Source organism: Coregonus clupeaformis, unplaced genomic scaffold, assembly GCF_020615455.1.
Source record: "Coregonus clupeaformis isolate EN_2021a unplaced genomic scaffold, ASM2061545v1 scaf0107, whole genome shotgun sequence".
In the NCBI taxonomy this organism is placed as follows: domain Eukaryota; kingdom Metazoa; phylum Chordata; class Actinopteri; order Salmoniformes; family Salmonidae; genus Coregonus; species Coregonus clupeaformis.
In genome coordinates this window covers 570,967-594,697 of record NW_025533562.1, presented here as the reverse complement: position 1 = coordinate 594,697, position 23,731 = coordinate 570,967, and the positions used below count along the sequence as shown (strand labels likewise).

At 43.7% G+C, this 23,731-nt stretch overlaps 1 protein-coding gene across 1 annotated transcript; it reads right to left on the bottom strand.

The window, feature by feature from the left end:
• Nucleotides 1-9,564: 9,564 nt before the first annotated feature.
• Nucleotides 9,565-23,385, bottom strand: LOC123483395 (gastrula zinc finger protein XlCGF57.1-like). The gene is made up of 2 exons (XM_045213374.1): nucleotides 22,851-23,385; nucleotides 9,565-11,772 (listed from the first exon to the last, which is right to left on the bottom strand). The coding sequence occupies exons 1-2, from the start codon at nucleotides 23,131-23,133 to the stop codon at nucleotides 10,178-10,180; spliced, it is 1,878 nt and encodes a 625-aa protein (XP_045069309.1). The 5' UTR covers nucleotides 23,134-23,385; the 3' UTR covers nucleotides 9,565-10,177.
• Nucleotides 23,386-23,731: the final 346 nt, after the last annotated feature.

The following is a 23,731-nucleotide window of genomic DNA, read 5'->3' as shown; positions in this document are numbered from 1 at the left end:
GTAAATAAATAGTTTTTTAAAACCAAATTACACTACCCAAAAGGCACTCTATTGGTGGAATGACCAATAAAGGGCTGCTCTGAGGTTTACTATACCGATTAGCAGCATTTCTGTCTGTGTAAGATGGACATGGATGCCATGATACAGTCTTAGCTGCAGCAGAATGGACAGAGAAGCAGGTGAGGATGAGAACTCCACTTTCAGATGTCACATATTTATATTTAAACATATTTTTAGATTTCTTCTTAACCTTCATATTGTCAATATATCTCGTACTCCTGAGTGGCGCAGTGGTCTAAGGCACTGCATTGCAATGCTATCCTGGTTCGAATCCAGGCTCTGTCGCTGCCGGCCGCGACCTGGAGACTCATGGGCGGCGCACAATTAGCCCAGCGTCGTCCAGGGTAGGGGAGGGAATGGCCGGCTGGGATGTAGCTCAGTTGATAGAGCATGGCGTTTGCAACGCCAGGGTTGTGGGTTCGATTCCCACGGGGGGCCAGTATAAAAAAAATATGTATTCACTAACTGTAAGTCGCTCTGGATAAGAGCGTCTGCTAAATGACTGAAATGTAAAAAAAATGTAATGATATCAAGTTAAAGTGCTTCTATGTTGAAGAGTTAGAAAATCAGAAATGTCAAATTACACAAAACAATCTAGAATGAGATAAAAGTTAACAATCAAATTATGTATGAAGAGATAGTTCACTTTTTATGTTTTAGCTTACTGCATAGCTAACTGGTTGATCCAGTTTGGATGAGATGAAAACACCCTAAATAAGTAAAAAATAACATTATAACATTCGAAGAGTGGAACTACCCCTTTAGTTTAGGGATTAGGGATTAATTATGTTTATTATCAATTTAGTCATTTGTTTACTGTCCTTATACAGTAATAAATTGACACATTACACACATGATATGGTAGAAACAATTACAAAACCTGCCAATATTAGAAAATAAACTTTCAGAGATTTCTTGTAAGATACAGGGTACCTGACAATACGTCTTTAGATCCGTTCCATGTCCATTGTGCTTTATTTCTTTGCAGAAGCAGTTAGAGGAGAAACAACAGACATCCCAGCAGTGAAAGAGAGAGCAGATTCAGGAGCTGAGACAGGCTGTGGACACTCTGAAGGTGAGAGTTGGGGACAGCAATCTATATTTACATTATACATATTTACATTTACAGGCTATCTGGGGTCTTGGTGAGAGCTGAGTGAATGGACTGGTTGCAATGGACACCCCTCTTCTCTCTCTGTGTGTGTGTGTCCTAACAGCGTTCTGCATAGAAGGCAGTGGGGGGACGGTGAGTGAATCTTTACTGAGCTGCTCCGCTCCATTTAGAGAAGGCGCTCTGAGGTGAAGGAACTGATCAGAGCCCAGGAGAAAGCTGATGTGAGACAAGCTGAAGAGCACGTGGCGCAGGAGCCAGCTGAGCTAAGGACGAGAGATGCTGAGCTGGAGAAGCTACCACACTCAGACCATCACATCCATTTCCTGCAGGTGACATCACTCATTTAGTTGTCCCTCACAAAATACTATCCGAGTATCCATAGATAGACCATACTAATAGAGTACTGATTCAGGTACGAAAATCTTATTGAAACGCTCGCACATCACTACTTAAATGTTATGTAGTCTAATGTAGTGTTTAGGAAGAAGACTACAGGTTTTAAATGGTTTCAAAAAAAGTCAAGAGACACTCAAAAAGCATCTGATTAAAAACATCATGTTTTCTGCTATACATTAATTTTGTCTGCGAGACAAGAAGGCAGCTGTTCCTCCGCCAAAACCACCTCCCTTGCTCCTCCCTGCCCCCCTCAACTCTCCCGACCCTCTCACGTCCCTCGCCCCTACCAGGCCTCCTCACCTGTCTCATCTCCCTTTCCCCTCCTTACCCTCCCGCCCCTCACCTCCCTCCCTCCCTCCCTCCCTCCCTCCCTCCCTCTATCTCTCTCCATAAGCACACTCACTCAGTGCTCACGTTGAACCATCAAATAAAATACAACAGTATTCTGACAGAGTTTCTTAATAACAATAACAAGGGACACTGAACTGCTCTGGGCTATTTGTAAAGCAGTTGGATACATTTCATGTTAGCATCCTTTACATGTCTCTCATTTGAACTACATAGTGTAACCACCATTTCATGTAACCAAAAGCTATTCAATACCCAAGCTGTTACTGAATTATGAAGTATTTCCTGGTATTATAAACAGATCTGCATAGTCAAGTATTTCCTGGTATTACCCTTAAGCAAGTCTTTGATGGCTGGACCTGGGTCAGTCGGACCTCTAAAAGTAAGCTTGGGAGGAGGTCCTGATTGAGTGTGTGCATGTACATGTACAGTGGGGAAAAAAAGTATTTAGTCAGCCACCAATTGTGCAAGTTCTCCCACTTAAAAAGATGAGAGAGGCCTGTAATTTTCATCATAGGTACACGTCAACTATGACAGACAAATTGAGAAAAACAATTCCAGAAAATCACATTGTAGGATTTTTAATGATTTTTTTTGCAAATTATGGTGGAAAATAAGTATTTGGTCACCTACAAACAAGCAAGATTTCTGGCTCTCACAGACCTGTAACTTCTTCTTTAAGAGGCTCCTCTGTCCTCCACTCGTTACCTGTATTAATGGCACCTGTTTGAACTTGTTATCAGTATAAAAGACACCTGTCCACAACCTCAAACAGTCACACTCCAAACTCCACTATGGCCAAGACCAAAGAGCTGTCAAAGGACACCAGAAACAAAATTGTAGACCTTCACCAGGCTGGGAAGACTGAATCTGCAATAGGTAAGCAGCTTGGTTTGAAGAAATCAACTGTGGGAGCAATTATTAAGAAATGGAAGACATACAAGACCACTGATAATCTCCCTCGATCTGGGGCTCCACGCAAGATCTCACCCTGTGGGGTCAAAATGATCACAAGAACGGTGAGCAAAAATCCCAGGACCACACGGGGGGACCTAGTGAATGACCTGCAGAGAGCTGGAACCAAAGTAACGAAGCCTACCATCAGTAACACACTACGCCGCCAGGGACTCAAATCCTGCAGTGCAAGACGTGTCCCCCTGCTTAAGCCAGTACATGTCCAGGCCCGTCTGAAGTTTGCTAGAGTGCATTTGGATGATCCAGAAGAGGATTGGGAGAATGTCATATGGTCAGATGAAACCAAAATATAACTTTTTGGTAAAAACTCAACTTGTCGTGTTTGGAGGACAAAGAATGCTGAGCTGCATCCAAAGAACACCATACCTACTGTGAAGCATAGGGGTGGAAACATCATGCTTTGGGGCTGTTTTTCTGCAAAGGGACCAGGACGACTGATCCATGTAAAGGAAAGAATGAATGGGGCCATGTATCGTGAGATTTTGAGTGAAAACCTCCTTCCATCAGCAAGGGCATTGAAGATGAAACGTGGCTGGGTCTTTCAGCATGACAATGATCCCAAACACACCGCCCGGGCAACGAAGGAGTGGCTTCGTAAGAAGCATTTCAAGGTCCTGGAGTGGCCTAGCCAGTCTCCAGATCTCAACCCCATAGAAAATCTTTGGAGGGAGTTGAAAGTCCGTGTTGCCCAGCGACAGCCCCAAAACATCACTGCTCTAGAGGAGATCTGCATGGAGGAATGGGCCAAAATACCAGCAACAGTGTGTGTAAACCTTGTGAAGACTTACAGAAAACGTTTGACCTGTGTCATTGCCAACAAAGGGTATATTACAAAGTATTGAGAAACTTTTGTTATTGACCAAATACTTATTTTCCACCATAATTTGCTAATAAATTCATTAAAAATCCTACAATGTGATTTTCTGGAAATAAAATTCTCATTTTGTCTGTCATAGTTGACGTGTACCTATGATGAAAATTACAGGCCTCTCTCATCTTTTTAAGTGGGAGAACTTGCACAATTGGTGGCTGACTAAATACTTTTTTTCCCCACTGTATGTGTGTGTGTGAGAGACTGAGTGTGTGTGTGTGTGTAGATAAGGAGATAACTAGAATATTACAAGATGTTTGTGAACAAGAAGTCTCAGTCATGTTATATCACTAAGAATAAGTTTAACTGATTCTTCGTCTCCACCAGGGCCGCCTCTACGGGGTGGCAAAGCCGGGCATGGACCTCCCAGATAGAATTTGTCAAATTCACCGTTTTTTTTTCTCTCACAGACAGCTACAGCTAGGTTTATTAAGTTCTGGTAGTGGCGCACTGAATAATTATAGCTAGTTGGCTAAGCTTTGATCAGGATGGATATCCAGAAATAGCCGGGCACTGCCAAGAGCAAAAGAACTGAGGACCACCATGTCGAGACCGATGCCGAGCTCACCGAGCAGCCTGCTAGCCCGACCACAGAGGTTGAGGAGCCTAGCAGCAACTGCAATACCCATCCATCCCCCACGCCGCCTGCTGACCAACAAGATCGAGAAGAGCCAGGGCCTAGCACCAGCAGCACGAGGGTAACATCACAACAAGCACTTACACCTCCGTTACCCCAGCCACTAGCACCTGACGGCCTCGGTGATGAGGAGCCAGTACAGGTTTGTCTTGACACTTACCCAAGACACATTTTCAGTGGGAGAAAGTGGGCTTTTAGTACCGCCTGGTTCAAGGTCTGCATTTGGTTGTGGTGTATGCTATGTCGTCTGAGGAGGCGATAGAGGACTTTTTCAATGTGTGTAGCTCCCAGTACAATTTCTTTAGGAAACCCACGATGGCTGCACATTACACTGGGGAAAAACTGAAAAGACTTCTTGATCAGAGATAGACTGGACACCTCGCCACAGTGTCAGTCATTTTGAAATCAAGTGACAACATCACAGAGATGCTCGGTGAAATCAAATCTACTCATGCATATGGCACAGATGTGAGACTTGAGGCCACAGGCTTATTGAAAGCAGTGACAGAGCCGAGTTTTAAGATGACTCACAACATCCTGGGGTTCCTTGACCCTCTTAACAAGTTACTGCAGTCTGAAGCTACTGATCTGCACACCGGTGTCAAACTTGTCCGCAGTACGTATGGGTGCGTTGAAAAACTGCGATGTGATGCTGAATTCGAAAAGCTTTGGGAGGCATGTCAGGAGGCACAAGCACACCAGCTCCAAGCAAATTACGGAGACTCATGAGTAAAATGCTGAAAGACTATGCAGTTGAAAGAACACTGGGTCAACATGATAATGGAGATGAGAATATAAACGACAGTTTCTCAGCACTTTGGATGGCGTGCTGGGGGAAATGTCATCACGATTTATCAAAGGAAATAGTCAACTGGTGGAAGCTCTGTGTGCCATGGATCCCGAGAGCCCAAACTGTTTGGATGTAAACAAGGTCAAGCCATTGTTGGATCTAACCAAAACTGAACTAGTGGAAGTGGAGTTTATTGTGGCTTGCACATTCTTGCAAAGTGAAATCGCAACCACAGCCAGCAACAACCAATGGACTTGGTACTGCAGGCCTTCGTCAGCAATGCCGACTGTGCTGCTGGCACTGAAACATGAATTAACATTTGGGGCATCTACAGCAATGTGTAAAAATTCCTTCTCCGTCCTGAAGAACGTATTCAGTGAACACAGACACAGTTTGTTCAGCTGGCTTTTGAGAGGGACCTGACAAGTACATTTCGTCAGGAAGGAGAATGGAATCAGAAACTTCTCATGAGGTTCAGCACATCATTGAGGAGGCTGCAGCTCTTCTAAATGGTAAGCTACAACCTTTATGGTCCTGGCCGCCGTGCCAGAATTATTCATTCCTTCCTGTTCAAGTGAGTACAGCACAACAAGGTGAGTCCAAAAATGTATTGTATGCTGCTGCATAAATGATGTAATATGCCAGGGAGATATGTCTACTGTAGCTAAGAAAGTAATACTAAGTGTGTGTTGTGTAGTAAGCTGTTAGTAGCCCATGTGCCTCAACCTAATAATTTGGTTCCTTTTCCCCTCATAACTTAGCCTACTGTTCTGACTTGGTGGTGCACATTTAGCCTATAGCCTGTTTTAGAGAAATGCCATCATTTAATATTGTAAGAGCTTTCATTGTCTGCTTATATGCCCCCTTTATTTATCCTACGGTTCTGACTTGTGTCGCTGTACATTTCAAAAGTGCTGAACAAATAGTTACATTGACTACGTCCGTCCTAGCTCGCTCATTAATGTCTTAATCGAAATTACGGATTGCCTCTTATCCGCTCATCGTCCCCTCTGCTGTTTGTGGGCACTGTTTGTCACCGTTATAGTGCAATTACTGTAGTATTGTTTAGTGTTGTGTTGTGGAGTGGCTTTGCTGGCATGCATCCCCAAAAAACGTGTTTTGTTTGCCCCACCAAGATTTACATGCTAAAATCGCCACTTGGCGGAGCGCACTGCATATCAATTACCCGGAGCTCCTAACGGTGTATCTGGCGCTCAGGCACTTCCCCCTGCTTTTGTCGGGCCGGCTTGTGCTGGTCAGAACCGACAATATGTCAGTGTTGGCGTGCATCAACAGACAGGGAGAGACTCCCTCCTAACTTTGGCTCGCTCCCTATTGCTAGGGAGCAGTGAGCACATGCTCTCGCATCTGGTGCCGCATGTCTCCAGTTGCCTCAACTCGGTTGCAGATCTTTTATCCAGGTGGGGCCCTCTCTCTCTCAGGAGTGGAGGCTACACCCCTGGATGGTCTCCCTGATATAGGAAATGTTTGGCAGGGCCGACGTAGATCATTACGCATCGCAAGATAACGCGCAGTGTCGTCTATCTTTCTCGATGAGGGACCTATGGGCCTGGCCCCTGAGAGGGCCAATCTGATGGCTAGAGGTTTACCTCCGAATGTTATTGCTACCATTAATTCCGCAAGGGCGCCCTCCACGAGAGGACTGTATGCTTGTAAGTGGCAAGCGTTTGAGCTCTGGTGCCAAGATAAAGGGCTGGTTCCTATTTAGTGACGGACATCCTTATGTTCATACAGGAGCTTTTCAAGCATTCTCCTCTTTTAAAGTGTACAACTGGGAATTGTGGGAATTGTGGGAATGTGGGAATTGACGGAGCCACCCCCTGGTGGTGCAGTTCCTGAAAGGTGTATGTTGTCTCAGACCGGTCTCTAAACCTATTGCGCCCGCATGGGACATGGCGCTGGTTTTGGAGGCACTGTGTGCGGCCCCCTTTGAGCCTCTGGAGTCGGTGGATCTGAAGATCCTCTCCTACAAAACCTCCCTGCTCATGGCTGTAAGAATCTTTGATAGCCTAGTGGTGCTCATCCTGTCGAGCTGATCTGTGCATGTTGGTAGGCGCAAATTATGTGTATGCCTACAGCAGCTATGGCTTCATTTTGGATACACTTGTATGTCGTAGTGGGGCGTATATCTTTTTTGTGTTATTAGAACTATGTTTCTACTGGTGTCTTCGCCCAAGATATTAGTGACTATTGCCCAGTTGTTTGTGTTAGAGATGTGAGAATACAAAAATCTAAGCCTCGTGTCATCACAAAGAGGATCTTTAAAAACTTCAGTGAACAGGCTTTTTTTTACATTATCTTTATTTTAGTGACCTTGATTGTATTTGAGCTATCCCTGAACCTGATTTAGCTTTCAGCCTTTTTGCAGATGTCTTCAATACTATTGTGGATAATCATGCTCGCTTCATAAAATGAAGAGTTAAAGGTAGATCGAATGCCTGGTACACTCCGGAATTATTAGGTCATTCGTTAAAGAGATGATGCTTTGGTCAAGGCCAGGAACACAGGCTTAGGCCCGGACTGGCAAGCTTTTAAGCAACTGAGGAATCAACTGAGGGTTATTCCTCCTCACTGCCACAATAAATTAATTCAGACACAGCCCTCATTACGGAAAGAAATGCCATCATTGAGTCATTTACTGTATCACCATTTTATTTCAGTGGGCTCTCTTTGAAAGAACTTCTAAGCCTATTCACAATGATATTGGGCTGGATGCTGATAGGGGAAACTTGCTGAATGTTCAGAGAAATGACAGTAAAAGCTTTTCTTTTAGGCTATTGACAGAAAAGGTCCTGGATGCTTTGCTAGCAATAGACAACAAGAACTCCACAGGTGCCGACCAATTGGATCCCAGTCTGCTTAAGTGTGCAGCGCCCATCATTGTTGGCTCAATAACCCCCATTTGTGTTTAATATTGTTATCAGGAAATATTCAAAAAGTATGGAAATCAGCTCTTGTGCTGCCACTCCATAAGGGCGGGGATAGTAGTTATCTTAATAATTATTGCCCCATTTCAAGGCTTCCTTGTCTAGTTAAGATTCTTGAATCTTTGGTAATGTACAACTTTGATCTTTTTTATCTAACAAATGTATTTAGAATGTAAACCAGTCAGGGTTTAGGCCTGGGCATAGCACTATTACAGCAACCACTTTAGTTGTTAATGATCTTGTCAATGCTTTAGACACTCAAATGAAATGTGCTACTTTGTTTGTGGGCCTGTCAGAAGCTTTTGATGCTGTTGATCATGCTATTTTATTCAATGGAGCATCTGCCTCTACTCTTAAATGCTTGGATGCCGTTTTTCATAGCACCGTTCGTTTTATCACAGGAGACAGTTGTATTACTCATCACTGTATTCTTTACCAAAAGGTTGGCTGGACCTCTGAAGTCACATAGATCACATCATTAAGCTCTTTTTTTTTCACAAAGCCCTGCTCAACAAACTTCTGACTTACCTAACATCACTGTTAAGATTTAAAATTACAAGTGATCAAACCCGTTCACAGGGTTGGTTAACTCTGGCGACTCCTTTCGTGTCCAGAGAGTTAGGTAAATCAGCCTTCAATTTCCTTGCACCTTACATGTGGAATGATGTACAATACACTTTAAAATTGGAGGAATTGGTGTCTATGGCATTTCAGACAGTTGTTAAGGGACCTTTTTACTGAAGAATGTGTCTGTTCTTTCTGATTTTGTTTTGCTTTTTGTGTATTGTTGTGTATAATAATGTGTATTTTAATGTGTATATGAATGTGTAGTTGAATGTGTTTATTGTATTTTGATGTGTACAGGGCTCATCTGGAAAAGAGACCTTGGTCTCAGCATTGACTACCTGTCAAAATAAAGGTTAAATAAATATAAAACAACAGTTGTTGTGTACGGCTACATTTCAGATAATTTGTTGTACATATGAACTGCAGTAGGACCAATCTACCTTGTTTTATCAGGACTCGCAATGCTAGTTGTGCCCCACCCCCATGGATATAAAATGTCCCCTCAGGCATGTTGTCAGAGCGGGCGTAGGTGTGGTGTGGGAATCAGATGCAGGATACAGAAGTTAGTCCAAAATACTTTAATAAAGTCCACAGAATGAATGGCTACAAACAGAGCCGGAGGCACAAGAAAAATAACGCACTCAGCGTATAAAAACAAAACACGCACAACAGTGCGGACTCTCTACAGAAAAAGAGCACAAACTGACATGGAAACACCTGCTGACAATGAACAACTACACACAACCACAAGACAGAAACAACGAGAACTTAAAGGACACATAATCAAGACAAAATGAGAAACAGGTGTACCAAAACAGACCAAACCAAACGAACACAGAAACAACGAACGGTGGCAGCTAGTACTCCGGGGACGACGACCGCCGAAGCCTGCCCGAACAAGGAGAAGGAGCAGCCTCGGCAGAAACCGTGACACATGTCATCCTGGAGCCGGGCCTGGTCTCCACTCAACAATAGGAAGCATCAACCTATATCACTAGTGTTGAATAATAATGTTGAATAATGCATGAGGCCATTTATTGATAAAAAACTATTTAAAACAATGCTGAAAAACACCTACTACTACAATGTTTAAACAACACTAACCTAACGTAGCAGCCGTAAAATAAACGCTTGAGCGGGGTCAGAGAAACTGGAAGCATCAGGTTTTGAGGCTTCGCCTCTTCTCTGTTTTCTCCCTGAAAACCGGATATCCAACCCCCACCCCCTCCACACACACACACAGTTCATTACCCAATGTTCAATATACTGTAACTGTTAAAGGCTGACACGTTTTGAGAGGGCTGGCACCTTGTTGACCATGCATAGATCACACAGATGAAGGCCACAATGATGCACTTTAAGAAAGCTTGAGGTAGCAAAACTCCCACCAGTCACAGGAAGGCACGGCTTCTCTCCTATGTGTGTCCACTTGTCTACCATCAACTTGCTTGAGCTAACAAAAGTGGGAAGGTTACCCACCAGTGTTGTGTTTTCTCTTGTGTTCAGCCAGGCTTCTCGACTGAGTGAATCTCTTCCCACACTGATCACAAACATAAGGCTTTTCTCCAGTGTGCGTTCGCTGATGTGATTTCAGCTGCTGAGATTGAGCAAATTGCTTCCTGCAGTCAGAGCAGTGGTAAGGCTTCTCTCCTGTGTGTATTCTCTTGTGTTTAACCAGGGTTCCTGACTGAGTGAATCTCTTACCACACTGATCACAACCATAAGGCTTCTCTCCGGTGTGTATTCGTTGGTGAACTATTAAATCCTTAGAAGAAGTACAGCTCATCCCACAGTCTGAACAGTGGTAAGGCTTTTCTCCAGTGTGTATTCTCTTATGTTTAACCAGGGTTCCTGACTGAGTGAATCTCTTCCCGCAGTCAGAACAGTGATATGGCTTCTCTCCCGTGTGTGTTCTCTGGTGTATAGTCAGGGTTTTTGAGAAATTAAAGCGCATTCCACAGTCAGAGCAGTGATATGGCTTCTCTCCTGTGTGTGTTTTCTGGTGGCTGTTCAGGTTGCTTGCCTGAGTAAAACTCATCCCACAGTCAGAGCAGTAGTAAGGCTTCTCTCCTGTGTGTATTCTTTGGTGTAATTTTAAATGCGCTGACCTAACGAAACACTTCCCACATTCAGAGCAATGGAAAGGCCTCTCTCCAGTGTGGGTTTGCTTGTGTTTAACCAGGGATCCTGAATGACCAAAACACTTCCCACATTCATCACAGCCATAAGGCTTCTCTCCTGTATGTATTCTCTGATGTGATGCCAGGTGGCTTGAGTTAGTAAAGCTCATCCCACAGTCTGAGCAGTGGTAAGGCTTCTCCCCTGTGTGTATTCTCTTGTGTAGAGCCAGGTGTGCTGACTGAGTGAATGTCTTCCCACATTGTTCACAGCTAAAAGGTTTCTCTGCTCTGTGTATTCTCTGGTGTACCATCAGTCCATCTAATCTAGCAAAACACTTCCCACAGTCAGAGCAGCTGTAAGATTTCTCTCCTGTGTGTGTTCGCTGGTGAATTTTTAATTCTCTAGAAGTAGTAAAACTCATTCCACAATCTGAACAGTGGTGAAGTTTCTGTCCTGAGTGTCTCCGTTGGTGTGATTTCAGGTTGCTTGGCTGATTAAAATTCTTCCCACAGACAGAGCAGTGGTAAGGCTTCTCTCCAGTGTGTATTCGCTGGTGGTTTATCAGGGAGTTGAATGTAGTAAAACTCTTCCCACATAGATCACAGCTGTAAGACTTCTTTCCTGTGTGTGCCAGTTGGTGTCTTTTCAAATTACCTGACAGCGCGAACTTCATCCCACAGTCAGAGCAGTGGTAAGGTTTTGCACCTGTGTGTACTCTCTGGTGCAATTGTAATGACTGTGATGTTGAAAAGCTCTTTCCACACTGAGTGCAGTGGTAAAACTTTTCTCCTGTGTGTATGCTCTTATGCCTTTTCAGGTCCACTAACCAAGTAAAACTATTTCCACAGTGGGAGCATTGATGTGGCCTGGCTGGTTTGGGCTTCTCTAAGTTTGGTTCCTCTGAAGGACTCTTCCCACTCTCAGACCGAGAGTCTGGTCTCTCTCCTGCCAAAGACAAACAGAGTATTCAGTTAAACAGCGAGACCTGAATGAAACCTCTACATGATAAATCCATCTTCCTATTCGGTTCAATCCAAATCAGATCCCTCAATAACCTGTATTTTCAGAACATTTAGGCTCTTTTTTTTTTTTTTTACTTGGTGGCCTTCAACACCATTGAGATTTTAAAAAACGAATTATGTGGAGCTTCAAATCTAATCGTTCTCTCATGAAATGTGATGTATTTAGGCTGAGCAGAAATTGATATTGAGAACTACAATATTTCAATCAATGGCATAGGACGCATTTGATCCATTGTTAATATTTTGATGGTAGCCCTCTTTGATGGTCTAGGCCAGGGATGTCAAACTCATTTTAGCTCAGGGGCCACATGGAGGAAAATCTATTCCCAAGTGGGCCGGACCGGAAAAATCATGGTATATATAACTTAAAAACAACAACTTCAGATTGTTTTCTTTGTTTTAATACGATCAACATAAAGCTGGAGCCTGAGGACAGTGTGTCCAAAATAGTACAAGCACAACATCACTATTAATCATAAAACACGTCAAGTTTATTTGAAAATTCTAAAGAAAAAGAACACACAAACACACAATGCCTCAGTGATTAACAGAACTGTTTCACAGATCACAGAACTATATCAGGGTGTCATTTCTGTCACGAACCGGCTCAAGTTCGTAACAAAAGGGAGACACGTGGAGACAAGGAATACCCAAAATATATATTTATTAGCTAAAGTAAACTAAATCAAATAACGATGGGGTGTGTAATCAGTAATGTAAGTGAGTGTTTGCTTGCATAAATGTAATATGAAAAAGTGTTGAGAGGTGCCAAAGCAAACCACCAAAAAAGCCACAAAAATATCACAACCAAAGTCAAAGTATCTGCCTGGAGAGAGTCTCCCTCATGAATGTGGAAGAGGTCCATTTATACTGGGACACACCCGGCCCAGGTGTTTCCCATGTAGCTGACGACCCTCCCAACTCCGCCCACCGGCATCCTAATAAGGAAACAAGAGCAAAGAGAGAATACGGCAGACAGAGTGGGAGGGTCGTCACACCCCCCCCCATAAGACCGGGGACCAACAAGGACCCCGGACCAACGTACCAGCCCCTGCGTCCCAAACCGACAAATTGTACATGTTCACACCTCCACTTGCCCCACCCATCATCCTCCTCTCCAGACCTCAGCAACCTTTACACAGGAAGCAACCTTTAAGAGGAAAGAAGAACACAAGACTAGGAAGGGACAAACAGGAAAGATAGAACATGACAAAATCAAACCATGGTCGGTCACATCAATATTCATGAACAGGGCGCACGAGAGAGCGCATCAGCAATCACGTTATCAGTCCCCCGGATGTGCCGCACATCTAGATGGAAGGATTGCAAAAATAAACACCATCTCATTATCCTCTGATTAGGGCACCTCATGGACCTCAAAAAGGTGAGAGGGTTATGGTCGGTGTAGACCACAATAGGTACTACACCCGACCCAACATACACTTCAAAGTGTTGTAGCGCCCATATAAGTGCTAATGCTTCTTTTTCAATGACCGAATAGTTCAACTGATAATGGTTAAACTTTTTTGGAAAAGAAACTAACAGGCCTCTCAACCCCAGCCACATCTGCTTGCAGCAAAACTGCACCCGCCCCCACATGACTAGCATCCACCTGCAAGGTAAATGACAAATCCACACGAGGAGCAGCCAGTACCGGAGTTGAAGTAAGCAACCTCTTTGCATCTTCGAAAGCCTGTTGACAATGAGAAGACCATACGTACACAGCCTTAGCTTTCAGCAAATCTGTCAAGGGAGCGACCACAGTAGAGAAGTTCCTACAAAAACCACGATAATACCCAATCATTCCCAAGAAACGCATCAGTTCCTTTTTAGTAGCTGGTACTGGAAAAGCATCAATAGCTACCACTTTAGCCCGAACAGGACGCACTTCACCCTGCCCAACCACCTTTCCAAGGTATGTAACAGTCGCCTGAGCAAACTCACATTTAGCCAAATTTATCGTGAGGCGACCCGCGGCCAGACGTCCAAACAAGGCTTGAATACGGGACAGATGTTCCTCCCAAGTATCTGCATATATCACTACATCGTCCAGATAAACAGCGCACCCGGCCAGACCAGAGACAACCCTGTTCATAAGTCGCTGAAAAGTGGCAGGCGCATTACGCAGTCCGAAACTCATAACCGAATACGAGTACAGACCAAAAGGTGTAATAAAGGCAGAGATTTCACGTGCCCTACTCGTCAGTGGCACCTGCCAATAGCCCTTTAACAGGTCAAATTTGCTCACAAACTTAGCTGCGCCGACTTGATCAACGCAGTCCTCCATCCGAGGAAGAGGAAATGAATCCGGCTTAGTGACATCGTTTACCTTACGGTAGTCCGTACAAAATCTATTTGTTCCATCCGATTTACTGACCAAGATACAGGGAGAAGCCCAACTGGAGAAAGAAGGCTCTGCTATTTTACTCTCCAGCATGTACCGGACCTCAGCATCCAGACAACGCAGTTTCTCTGAAGAAACTCTATAGAACCGTTGACGAATGGGGTCAGCATCTCCAATGTCAATATCATGTTCTATTAAGTTTGTACGTGTAGGTGTATCAGAAAACAACCCTGGAAATCTCTGAATCAAACCAACTATCTCTTTCCGCCCATCAACAGGTAGATGCGTAAGAAGGCTATCTAAAATCTCCAGTGTCTCTGAATTTTTCAATCTACCCTGCAGTATGCAATCGTCAGGACCAGAAACATCTTCCCGCTCCTGCACAGACCTAGCATGACCAAAACTCTTGGAATAAACAGTATCAGCCAAAAGAACAGCCTTACCGTCCTCTGTAGACTCCCACTGTTCAGTCTCAGAGGAACGTGCATAATAGGGTTTTAACAAATTTACATGGCACAGTTGGTGGGCTTTCCTCCGTTCTGGAGTGGCAACTAGATAATTTTGCTCAGTGTACTGGCGCACCACTGTATATGGACCTTGAAACTTGGCTTGAAAAGGAGAACCAACAATTGGCAGCAGAGCCAGAACCCGATCACCTGGACTAAAGTGACGAGGCTCAGCTCGGCGATCATATATGCTCTTCATCCTGTCCTGTGAAGATGATAGCTTCTCTTTAGCCATTTCACCAGCGGCATACAAGCGTCGCCGAAAATCACCCACATATGATAACAGGGACTGAGGAGGCTCGGGAGACTTCCAGTCATCCTGGAGAACAGATAAAAGCCCACGCACCCGATGTCCAAACACTAGGTCATTTGGACTAAAACCTGTGCTCTCCTGTGAAACCTCCCTAGCAGCTAACAATAACCAAGGCAACCCCTCCTCCCAATCCTTTTCCATCTCAGTACAATAAGCTCTCAACAAAGACTTAAGTGTTTGATGGAACCGTTCCAGTGCTCCTTGACTTTGGGCATGATAGGCGCTAGACAAATTGTGTTTAGTATGGAGTTGTTGGAGAACCTGACCAAAGAGATTAGAGGTGAAATTAGATCCTTGATCACTTTGAATGACCTTAGGGATTCCAAACAGTGAGAGAAACTGAGTCAAAGCTTTTAACACAGCCTTAGTCGTGATAGACCGGAGAGGATAGGCAGCAGGAAACCTAGTGGTCTGACACATCACAGTCAACAAATAATTACTACCCTTTCTAGAACGAGGCAGAGGACCAACACAATCAATAATCAAATACTCAAAAGGTTTACTGAGTACAGGAATAGGGAACAGTGGTACCGGCTTAATAGCTTGATTAGGTTTACCAGTTAATTGACAGGTGTGACAAGTTGATGAAATCAGAAACATCCCTCTTTAATCTTGGCCAAAAGAAATGTCGTAATATACGATTGTAGGTTTTTCTCACACCCATATGCCCAGCAACGTCATTGTGAGAAGTTGTTAGCACCAACTCACGAAGCTTAACTGGTACCACCACCTGACTAATCGCCTCCCCCAGAAAACAACTACCATGAGACATCCACTTTCTCATCAGGACCTCCTCTTGGAGAAAATAGCCCTGTGCGACATCTCCCAACTGTTCCACAGGCACAATTTGGTCCCGCAACTCTTCTAATGTAGGGTCAGTCCGTTGCGCCTCGATTAAATCGGAGCGGGATATAGATAACGGGATAACAGGGAAAACAGTAACAGACTTCTTTGTGGTATTCTCGTTAGCCAGCTCCGTGACCAGGTCGTCATGGATCATAGAACGCGTCACTGCACACGCAGAAAACACCTCTGGGAAATTCTGCGCACTCTCATCAGGAATTCCTACAACTGACGGCTTAGTGGAAACCACTAAAGATGGAAACGCGATAGGCCACACACGCTCCCCAGCCAAGTTATTTCCAAGGATCACGTCAATACCCTCAATAGGCAATGAAGGACGCACCCCCACAACAACCTCACCTTTCACCAGTCCACAATCCAACATCAGTTTATGCAATGGAACTGACAGAGTGTTCAAACCTATTCCCCTAATTAGAACACTATTCCCCGAATCCGTCTCCGCAGAGAAGGGTAACACAGATTCCAACACAAATGATTCAGAGGCACCTGTGTCTCTTAGGATCTTTACTGGCACTAGGTTCTTACTTCCTACCATAGACACAAAACCCTCCGTAACGAAAGGTAAATAGTCGGGATCAATATACCCTTTCACCTGGCTCTGGGCATGAGACAATGCGTCAGGAGTGAACTGATGTGGAACAGGAGCTGCAGGCCTCGATTTACCATAAGCACCTGTACTGAATTTACCCCTAGACCTAAGAATCGGACATTCATTTTTCCAATGACCTAATTCTTGACAGTAGTGACACTCTTGACCAACGTCAGTTTTACCACGGGTATCAGGCTCAACCCTAGTTGAATGAAACTCTGCCCGGGAACCGAAGTATCTCGGCGAGCGCGGCCCAAATCTCTGCGAACGCCCCCACTCACTCCGAATACGGGGTTCTGCAAAACATTTTTGTGAGTCAACACATATTCATCTGCCAAAACCGCAGCTTCAGCGACAGTCTTTATTTTTCGTTCGTTAATGTACGTCGCTATACGATCAGGGATTGTGTCCTTAAATTGTTCTAACATAATCAGATCACACAGCCCTTGAAAAGTCATAACTGCAGAGGCAGAACACCAGCGATTGAACTGTGAAGATAATATTCGCGCAAACTCAACATGAGTCTGCTGATCATCCCTTTTTAAAGTTCTAAATCGTTGGCGGTAAGCCTCAGGGACCAATTCATAACTCTGTAACACAGCCGTTTTAACCTTCTCATAACTAACACTGTCTGCTACACTAAGAGCTGAATATGCTTCTTGCGCTTTACCAGTCAGCACACACTGCAACATCAAAGTGCGATCAGAATCAGGCCAACTCCTAGCGTCAGCAACACGCTCAAACAACGAAAAAATGTCTCCGGGTCCTTTTCATTAAACTGGGGCAACAACCGTAAATTCCCTACAACATCAAATGTGTCTGGATTACGACCAAAAGAGGAACGACCCCTAGGTAACTCTGGGTCACCTTCCCAGAGCAAACTCTCCCCTGAGAGCTTTCCTTCTCTAACCAACTCTAGTCGCTCTTGTTGCAGCTTGATTTTAGCACGCTCCATATCCTGTTTAAATTCCAATTCCCTTTCATATTTTACACGATCATGCTCCATTTTAGCTTGTTCATGCTCCATTTTAGCTCTTTGTCCATTTTTTTCATGCTCTAGCTGTAACAGAAGCAGTTCTTTCTGCTGTTCAAAAAGAAGACCACTATGACTAACCGATGGAGCGGTCATTGTAACATATCGGGGAGACAACGTGTCCTCAGCAGAGGCTGCCCCAGTGGTAACATCCAGAATACCACTCTCCATCAAATTGGCCTTCAATATTAACCGAATATAATTTTTTTGGCGTTTATCACTAATTTCAACCTTGTAGTGTTCAGCAACCTTCAACAGCTGTTCTTTAGTACATAATTCTAACAGTTCTTCTGATGGAAAGCGAATGAACTCGTCTACATTAGACGCCATAATCAAGAAAAAAAAAAAATTATATATATATATATCATAATAATCTTGCTCAACCCCTCTGCTGAGCACACCAGACACAAGAGAAATGACAATCACACCGAGCACCACAGAAGAGAGATGGGATATGGAGCTTCCCCATAACCTACAATAACTCAACCCTAGTCTTCGTGTAGATTCGCGGTGGGTAATTACGCACTGTAGCCCGCTGGCAAGGAATTAAACCCCCCAGCACGCTGGTAGATTTCCCCAAGCCACGGATGTGCCCCGAGACAACTGCTCAGTCCACTGACACCACACAAAAATAACAAACATTTAACCATGCCCAACGTATCCCAAAACAAAACACGTCACTAAGCCTATCAGGGGAAAAAGCTATAGCTCCGGGTAGCAAATGTCACTACCCTACCCAATCTCCCACTGAGGTACACAGCCGATTGTACTCACCTCCTCAGACCGATGTCCCAACAGCGAGTAGAGCAAGAGTTTCCAGGCTGGGCAGGGACTGGAAACTAACCAATGTACTCTCTCCAACGCAGTACAAAACCCAAAGGCAACCAATACTGGGCCTATCAAACTCAAACAAACTAAAAAAATTTACAAAGAAAGACCCTACAGAATTGGACATTAACTCCACGTTCTCCCAAACACAACCAGTTCAAGATCCCGGACGAACCCCCACTTGTCACGAACCGGCTCAAGTTCGTAACAAAAGGGAGACACGTGGAGACAAGGAATACCCAAAATATATATTTATTAGCTAAAGTAAACTAAATCAAATAACGATGGGGTGTGTAATCAGTAATCAGTAGTGTAAGTGAGTGTTTGCTTGCATAAATGTAATATGAAAAAGTGTTGAGAGGTGCCAAAGCAAACCACCAAAAAAGCCACAAAAATATCACAACCAAAGTCAAAGTATCTGCCTGGAGAGAGTCTCCCTCATGAATGTGGAAGAGGTCCATTTATACTGGGACACACCCGGCCCAGGTGTTTCCCATGTAGCTGACGACCCTCCCAACTCCGCCCACCGGCATCCTAATAAGGAAACAAGAGCAAAGAGAGAATACGGCAGACAGAGTGGGAGGGTCGTCACATTTCTCAGGCAGAAATGTAGATAAAAATAATGAAATCCTGTTCCCCAAACAAGTGCAAGAACCACAGAGTCAAGAATAGGTTAAATATACAAATAAAATAAAATCAATTAAAAACAATAGCACATCAACATACAGTGGGGAAAAAAAGTATTTAGTCAGCCACCAATTGTGCAAGTTCTCCCACTTAAAAAGATGAGAGAGGCCTGTAATTTTCATCATAGGTACACGTCAACTATGACAGACAAATTGAGGGGGAAAAAATCCAGAAAATCACATTGTAGGATTTTTTATGAATTTATTTGCAAATTATGGTGGAAAATAAGTATTTGGTCACCTACAAACAAGCAAGATTTCTGGCTCTCACAGACCTGTAACTTCTTCTTTAAGAGGCTCCTCTGTCCTCCACTCGTTACCTGTATTAATGGCACCTGTTTGAGCTTGTTATCAGTATAAAAGACACCTGTCCACAACCTCAAACAGTCACACTCCAAACTCCACTATGGCCAAGACCAAAGAGCTGTCAAAGGACACCAGAAACAAAATTGTAGACCTGCACCAGGCTGGGAAGACTGAATCTGCAATAGGTAAGCAGCTTGGTTTGAAGAAATCAACTGTGGGAGCAATTATTAGGAAATGGAAGACATACAAGACCACTGATAATCTCCCTCGATCTGGGGCTCCACGCAAGATCTCACCCCGTGGGGTCAAAATGATCACAAGAACGGTGAGCAAATATCCCAGAACCACACGGGGGGACCTAGTGAATGACCTGCAGAGAGCTGGGACCAAAGTAACAAAGCCTACCATCAGTAACACACTACGCCGCTAGGGACTCAAATGCTGCAGTGCAAGACGTTTCCCCCTGCTTAAGCCAGTACATGTCCAGGCCCGTCTGAAGTTTGCTAGAGTGCATTTGGATGATCCAGAAGATCATTGGGAGAATGTCATATGGTCAGATGAAACCAAAATATAACTTTTTGGTAAAAACTCAACTCATCGTGTTTGGAGGACAAAGAATGCTGAGTTGCATCCAAAGAACACCATACCTACTGTGAAGCATGGGGGGTGGAAACATCATGCTTTGGGGCTGTTTTTCTGCAAAGGGACCAGGACGACTGATCCGTGTAAAGGAAAGAATGAATGGGGCCATGTATCGTGAGATTTTGAGTGAAAACCTCCTTCCATCAGCAAGGGCATTGAAGATGAAACGTGGCTGGGTCTTTCAGCATGACAATGATCCCAAACACACCGCCCGGGCAACGAAGGAGTGGCTTCGTAAGAAGCATTTCAAGGTCCTGGAGTGGCCTAGCTAGTCTCCAGATCTCAACCCCATAGAAAATCTTTGGAGGGAGTTGAAAGTCCGTGTTGCCCAGCGACAGCCTCAAAACATCACTACTCTAGAGGAGATCTGCATGGAGGAATGGGCCAAAATACCAGCAACAGTGTGTGAAAACCTTGTGAAGACTTACAGAAAACGTTTGACCTGTGTCATTGCCAACAAAAGGTATATAACAAAGTATTGAGAAACTTTTGTTATTGACCAAATACTTATTTTCCACCATAATTTGCAAATAAATTCATAAAAAATCCAACAATGTGATTTTCTGGATTTTTTTTCCTCATTTTGTCTGTCATAGTTGACGTGTACCTATGATGAAAATTACAGGCCTCTCTAATCTTTTTAAGTGGGAGAACATGCACAATTGGTGGCTGACTAAATACTTTTTTCCCCCACTGTATAAACATAAAGCTGGAGCCTGAGGACAGTGTCCAAAAGCACAACATCACTATTAATCATAAAACACCTCAAGTTATTTGAAAGTTCTGAGGACAAAGAACAAACAAACACACAATGCCTCAGTGATTCACAGAAGTATATCACAGATCACAGAACTATATCAGGGTGTCATTTCTCAGGCAGAAATGTAGATAAAAATAATGAAATCCTGTTCCCCAAACAAGTGCAAGAACCACAGAGTCAAGAATAGGTTAAATATACAAATAAAATAAAATCAATTAAAAACAATAGCACATCAACATAAAAACATATAAACATAAATCTGAAAGCGTTGCTCAAACTCCCGTAACAGTCCCGTTATTTTATCTTTGAACCGCTTCATGTCTGCCACATGTTGGGTCGCGCACACATTTTTCAGACAGGGGAAGTGAGCTGCATCACCACCGGCAAGTTGCGTCTCCCACAATGACAGCTTCAACTTGAAAGAACGTATGCTGTCATAATACTGCGTGACAACTTTGTTGCGCCCTTGCAGCTGTTTGTTCAAGTTATTCAGGTGCTCTGTAATATCCAGCATAAATGCAAGGTCCTGCATCCATTCTGCGGAATGAAATTCTAACACTGGTTTGCCCTTTTCTTCCATGAACTGTTCAATTTCTTCTCGTAAATCAAAGAAACGCCTCAGCACAGCACCTCGGCTTAACCATCTTACCTCAGTGTGGTATGGCAGGCCATAGATGTGGTCTTTCTCTCTGAGAAGGCTGTCAAACTGACGGTGATTCAGGCTTCTGGATCGGATGAAATTAACAGTTTGGATGACCACCTTCATGACATTATCCATCTTTAATGACTTGCAACACAAAGCCTCCTGGTGCAAAATACAGTGAAAAGTCAAAAAATCACGTCCTCCATTTGCAGATTGCACTTTCTCTCTGAACTTTGTCACAACGCCTGCTTTTTTCCCGATCATTGAGGGCGCACCATCTGTAGCCAGGCTGACAGTGCGGGACCAGTCCACTCCGACCCTGTCCAGCGCACCGACGAGTGCGGTAAAAATATCAGCTGCTGTCGTTGTATCTGTCATCGGCACCAACTCCACGAACTCCTCGGTGACGGTCAATGTGTCATCAACTCCGCGGATGAAAATGGCCAGTTGTGCAACATCTGTAATGTCCGTGCTTTCATCAATTGCAACCGAAAACGCAATAAATGACTTTACTTTTTGCTTCAACTGGCTGTCCAAATCCACTGAAAGATCGGAAATCCTGTCTGCAACTGTGTTTCTTGTCAGGCTGATATTTGCAAAAGCCTGCCGCTTTTCAGGGCACACAATCTCCGCTGCCTTCATCATGCATGTTTTTACAAATTCACCCTCACTAAATAGTTTTGAAGCCACTGCGATTTCATTAGCAATGAGGTAGCTAGCTTTCACTGCAGCGTCACTGATGTCTCGGCTGTGAGTAAACACAGACTGCTGTTTCTTCAGACCCGCCAACAGTTCATTCACCTTCTCTCATGTCTGCTGTCCTTGAAAGTTGTCATATTTGTCGGCATGAAGACTCACATAGTGGCGACGAAGGTTATATTCTTTCAGCACTGCAACATGCTCTGAACACACCAAACATACAGCTTTCCCATTCAAATCCGTGAAAAAATAGGATGACCATTTTTCTTGGAACACTCTGCGTCCACTTTTCTCTTTTTTGACAGACACATATTGGGGCAATGAGGGTGCCAAAGCACATAATGTTAAAAGTAGAAGCCGTAATAAATATCGCGGGCAAAACAAAGTAGCTCATGGCTGCACGTGCTTGACCTACTTGCTCTGCCCCGGTATAAACAGTTTGCTTGCTTAACACAATTGCTATTGCGCCATCCAGTGGACGCAATTGGAACAGCAGTTTATTTTATTGAAAAATTGCAGTGCATTTTTATCATTGCAAAATTATTATAAATTGTTTTTTTTTTGTTTTTTTTTGTTTTTTTAATCATCTCGCGGGCCGGATTAAACCCGTTTGCGGGCCTGATCCGGCCCGCGGGCCGGACGTTTGACACCCCTGCTCTAGGCTAAATATGTGGATTTAACAATTCCTACAGTATAGAACAACATATTCAAGTGTAGAACTTCTGTGGGATGCCACTTTAAAATCACACATCAGTTTAAGTTTCTGGCCGTTTTAAGACAGTACTCACTGGTGTTAAGATCTCCAGTCTCCTCTTTGTCACCCTCCTCCTCTTCTGTCAATGAGACAGTCATCTCACCCTCCTCATCTTTCACTCCAACCACTGTATCCTCCTCATTCTCTTCCTCCTCTTTCACTCTGAAAGCTTCTTCCTCTTCTTTCATTGTAACTTCCTCAAAAAATGTTTTTATTGTGACAGCCTCCTCTTCCTTCTCCCTTTTCACGAGAGCTTCTTTCTCTGTCCGGTAGACGTCCTCTTCTTTAGCAGTGGGGAAGTAGCTAAGAGAGCTCATGGTCGGGATGTTAGCTAGCTAGCAATCTAGCTATCATTAGGGTCTAGGCTAGTGCTAATCTAGGTTGACGATAACCTATAGTTGTCAGCCAGCTTGCTGATTCATATGAAAATATGAAATTCACGAGGTAACTACTAGATATGATAAAAGTGTATTTAAAACACACAGTGACTAGTATACCGAAATGGTCTAAAAAGCTTCAATGTTTCGGCAATGTCGGATAGCAGCAAGCTACGGAGGTGGGATCTGTTGTTGCTGTTGTTGTTGAAACTTCCAAAAGAACCGTGCCGTCCACTACAGATATACACACATCGCCATCTGCTGACTGGAGTGCATAACCCCAGTTGAGGAAAATATTCGTTTTATTTTCAGACAGAAAAGTGTATTGCTTTCAAATACTTATTTTTCTAAGATTAATATGACATTATGAAGCATACTGCGTACATATAGGCAAACATGTGCATGTGTTGATTAATGGAAATTCGATTGACACATTTAAACACACATTACATTGTTAAAACATATTAAATTAATATTAGATGATGATACATTAAATAAGATTAAAAAAAGACAAAACAGAATTCAGAACCTGGCTGTC

Coding starts and splice junctions, on each gene's coding strand:
- LOC123483395 (XM_045213374.1), bottom strand. CDS start 23,133: ATGAGCTCTCTTAGCTACTTCCCCACTGCTAAAGAAGAGGACGTCTAC. Junction 11,773..22,850: donor GACTGGAGATCTTAACACCA/GTGAGTACTGTC, acceptor TGTCTTTGGCAG/GAGAGAGACCAGACTCTCGG.